This window comes from Solanum stenotomum, unplaced genomic scaffold (genome assembly GCF_019186545.1).
Source record: "Solanum stenotomum isolate F172 unplaced genomic scaffold, ASM1918654v1 scaffold13831, whole genome shotgun sequence".
NCBI classification, from domain to species: Eukaryota; Viridiplantae; Streptophyta; class Magnoliopsida; order Solanales; family Solanaceae; genus Solanum; species Solanum stenotomum.
Window position 1 is genome coordinate 1 of NW_026022739.1, and position 4654 is coordinate 4654.

The 4654-nt window shown below is 32.8% G+C and overlaps 1 protein-coding gene across 1 annotated transcript; it reads left to right on the forward strand.

The window, feature by feature from the left end:
* Positions 1-2487: 2487 nt before the first annotated feature.
* On the forward strand, positions 2488-4267 carry LOC125850104 (uncharacterized). Its single transcript, XM_049530006.1, has 4 exons — positions 2488-2538; positions 2620-2927; positions 2996-3835; positions 3940-4267. The coding sequence occupies exons 1-3, from the start codon at positions 2521-2523 to the stop codon at positions 3648-3650; spliced, it is 981 nt and encodes a 326-aa protein (XP_049385963.1). The 5' UTR covers positions 2488-2520; the 3' UTR covers positions 3651-3835; positions 3940-4267.
* Positions 4268-4654: the final 387 nt, after the last annotated feature.

A 4654-nucleotide genomic window follows, 5' to 3' on the forward strand; every position in this document is an offset into this window, starting at 1 on the left:
TTTTTATTATTAACATTTTTTTAAAAAATATTAGACAACCAGTAAAAAAAAAATTACATAGCCCAAAAATTTCTACCCTAGTGCTAGGGGATTCGGCGGCAAAATCCAAATATGAGCTCCTCCAATTCTTCAAGAAAATATGTGGCTTCCTCTGGTTCTTCAAGAAATAAATTAATGAATTTGCATAAGGAACTGTCTCCTGAGCTGCTGTATACCTTTGATGTCGACCAAAGAAATGGCCACGAGGTAAAATTCAAGTTTTCTTCTGATTCTTTTATCTTTGAAGTGTAAATTGTGAAATAATTTGAATACCTAACATGATATTGGAGTAATCTTCTTAAAATTTAGGGTTTATTTGCTTGCTTGTTTTTGAATTGGATATTTCTATTGTTTGAATCTGCCTAAGCTTTGAACAGATGTTTATAGTTTGTGTAAAAATCATTTTTTAATCATGAACAAGAAACCTTAGATTTTTTACAAGCAATAGATGTTTATAGTTTTTGTAAAAATCAATGTTCCTAATATCTAGTTTATCTCTAAATATCCAACTCCAGAAGTGGATTAGTACTATGTTTTGGTTTTACAAAATGTCTGTAGGCTCCTAATACTAAGTACTTTAGTTACGTTGTGGAATGCCTACATTAGGAATTGAATTGTTTGTGCCCCTGCTATGTAGTTCTTGTCTTTCTAGCTATAAGCTCAATGCAAATCAAGTTTATTTGTTTTATTGAAATTATTGTATTTTGATAAAGAAGAACGAGTCTAATCTGTGGACTGTGGCTTCAAAAGATTTGAAGGTATAGAGCAAAGGAATTGTACACAATAGTTATATATGAAGATTAGTGCAACAGGACATGGCCTTAAGTACATACATATGCATATATCAGCAATCCCTCAATATAGTGACATGTTGCTTGGACTCTTCAACAATATCAATGAGTGTGTGTTGGATACTCCAAAATAGTGTATTTATTGAGAATTCGACACGAGTGAGGCACCGAAAGTGAAAATTCCACGCAACTTAGCTGGTGTTCACTCAAGAAATGATTCAAAACAAATTTCAACTGTCAGTGACTAACATATATAGATAAAATTCTTTTAGCAGTAGAAATTCAAAACAGAATGCTTGAATACTATTGAAGCTTTTCTAGTGCAATATTAGTGTTGTTTTGATAACTTTCTGCTGCTAATTTTGGTGCGATTCTAGTGCCCTTTAGAGTGAATAAATTTATGCATATTAAAGAAAACACTTGGTGTTACTTCTAAATGAACATTGTAGTATTTTTCTTTCATTCATCTGGACACAAGAAAACGTTTTGCTGCTCAACATCATTTGCTTATTGTAGGGGTATCCAGATGCAACAACATTGCAGTTTGAATCTTTTTTGAGTCGTATTAACAATAAAAATATAAATGTGAATATTGGAGAAGAGACTGATAATGTTAAGGATACTATCGATGAGGAAGATTTTCATGATTCAGATTATAATATCTGGTGAAGATGATGACTTTCAGGAGGTTATAGTTGTAAACAAAAATGTGAAAGGGAGGGGACGACAAAAAATTGCACCAGGCTCTATCAATGTACCATCTAGTTCTGGGATTGTAGTACCACCACAGGTTGTTGATACCGAATCTGATTATGTAGATTCAGATGAAATGTTGGAGGAGGTTGAGTCTGAAAAAGAAGAAGATAAGCTTCAGGAAAAAGTTACCTATGTGGAGTATAATGAAGAGAAACACAAAGACAAGCCAATATTAGAGCTAGGGATGACGTTTGGAAATTTTACAGAATTTAAACAAGCTTGCATGGAGTGGGGTATTAAAAATAGAAGAGAGCTAAAGTTTTATCCCAATGATACAGAGAGGGTGGTGTGTATTTGCAAGCGAAAAGACTGTCCATTTAGAATTTATGCTAGCAAGTTAAGTCAAGATGATCCTACTGTGCAGATCAAGTCTATCAATTTGACTCATAAGGGTGGCATGGTGTTTGATAATCCCCACATGACACCAAAATATATAGCTAGAAGGTATTTTGAAATTTTTAAAGTTGATCCAAATGGGAGTATAAATGGAATCATAGCTACCGTAAGAAAGGACCTCAATTATACAATATCATATAAGAAGGCATGGAGAGCCAAAGATCAAGCTCAAAAATGGGTGGTTGGAGATGAGAGCCTTCAATATGGTAAGCTTTTATCATATAGAGCAGAGTTATTGAATTCTAATCCTGGATCAACTGTTGTGATTTGGAGAAATGAAGAAAAGTTTCAGGGATTTTATGTGTGTTTTGGTGCACTGAAAGAAGCATTTAAATCAGGGTGTAGGCCCTTCATTAGCCTAGATGGATGTTGGCTAAAAGGAAACTTTGGAGGAAATTTATTGTCGGCAGTTGCTATAGACCCTAATGATTGTATTTTTCCTGTTGCCTATGCTGTCATAGCTCAAAATGAAAGTAAAGAAACTTGGAGTTGGTTCTTGGAGGATCTAGAAATAAGAAACAGTCATCACATAGCGTTTATGTCGGATAGACAAAAGGTATATCGTTTTACAGTTAATATATTTTTATTTAATTTACTTTGACATTGTCAATTAACTATTTTAAATAATTATGCGCAGGGCATAATTGGAGCAGTTAAGGACTTGTTTCCTTTTGCTGAACACAGAAGTTGTGTTAGGCATATGTACCAAAATTTCAGAGGAAAACACAAAGGCAAAGCTTTGAAAGATTTGGTGTGGAGTGCAGCAATTGCCAGTAATGAAATAACATTCAAGAAATGTATGGAAAAAATTGAGCAAGAAGATAGAGAGGCAAGAAATTGGTTCAATCATCCAGAAAGACCATTTCAAAGTTGGACTAGAGCCTTATTTAAAACAAATATTAGATGTGATATGTTGCTCAACAATTTGTGTGAAAGCTTCAACAAGTAAGTTAAAAAAAAATTATTTTTCTGTCAATAGTTATTTATATAATACTAATGCATATATTTTTTAGGTATATACTTGATGCCAGGGATAAACCAATCATTACAATGCTAGAAATGATAAAGAATAAGCTAATGAAGAGATTGCATAGCAAGAGAATCTGGATTGAAAAATATCAAGATAAGATTTGCCCCAAAATTGTCAAAAAACTTAACAAAATTAGTAATGAGGTTGTTATGTTTAAACCTGACTATTCAGGGGGACCAAAGGTGTTGGTTAATGGACCTGGGGGACCATATGTGGTGGATATGATGGCTAAGAGTTGTACTTGTCGGAGATTTGAGCTAACTGGATTGCCATGTCCTCATACCTATATCAGTATTATTGATAACAGTGAAAAAGTGGAAGATTATGTGAATCCATTCTATCATATTGATACCTTTAAGAATGTGTATTCTCATTACATCAACCCAACAAATCATGAAGATCATTGGCCAAAAATATTAAATGGTGGACAAGTTTTTCCTCCTAATGTTGTGAAGAAAAAGAGGGGGAGGAAGCCCAAAAATAGGAAGAAAGAGCCAGAAGAATTAGAGAAGCAAAAAGCTGCTGAAACTACTAAAAAAAAAAGCTCGAAAGAAGACCGAAAACATGAAACCTCAGAAGTTGTCAAAAAAAGGCTTTGTAAAAGGAAGGTGTTCAATTTGCAAGGAGGAGGGTCATAATGCAAAAGGTCATTATAATGTGCTCAAAAAGGGTTGTTGGCACATCTTCCAATCAATCTCCAGATCAGACCTTAGAGCAAGCTGAAAATGATAACTTCTGGGACTATTCTAAATTTTATCATCCAGAAATGTGAGTAAATTCTCAAATGAATTTGAACTTCACAAAGCAGTCAAATACAACTCAGGTAATGAGTTTTTTATTTGTTTTTTCTTTCATTAGTTTCATTGTTTAGTTGTAGCTTTTTTTCCAATGCTTTTATTGCTTAGATTTTTTTCTATGTTTGCTTAGGTGTATGCTGAATCTGTTGATTGATCTTCCACTAAAAAGTGAAGAAATCATTTTGAAAGAAAAGAAATGAAGGATTATGTAGTTGCTTTGCAGAAGGAGAAAAACTCTAGCAAACATTTGAGATTATGTATTCGTGTCTTTTGTTAGTTATGTGAAGCACTTTTTTAGACATATGATCTGTCTTCTTTTTGCTAAAACCTCTGTAGTAACATTATGGTCTGCTACAGTGTGTTGTTGCCACTTGTCTATAAAATATTATTTAGTTGTAAATATAGCAAATCATGACACGCTTTTTTGAAGCGTTTATGCTAAAAAAATTATTTTGAAGATCAAATTTGTTTATAAGGCAGTGATAAATTTTTTATTAAATTTATTGTCTTCTTCATCAGCTTCAAGGAACTAGTTTAATTTTTTCCTCGACAGCAATGCTAAATTTTTGTATGGATATAACGACAAATACTCGTAAATGAAACATAGGATAAAGATTTTCGCTATAAAATTGAAGTAACTAGATTTTCATAGAGAATGGATTAATGCTCTCTTATAGATACATTAAACAAGCTGTCATTTAAAGAAATAAAAAATGTTAATAATAAAAAAGGAATAATGTGACATGGCATCCTATTAGGGGAGAGATAATATTTTTTTTTGTGTGAAGTATATTTTGAGGAAAAGAGATGAAGTTGGGTGATATTGTGGTCCTATAACAAACATA

What these genes read in the sequence shown, in the direction of transcription:
- LOC125850104 (XM_049530006.1), top strand. An exon ending in TTGTGTGAAAGCTTCAACAA is followed by an intron (nt 2,928 to 2,995) that starts GTAAGTTAAAAA and finishes TATATTTTTTAG; the next exon opens with GTATATACTTGATGCCAGGG.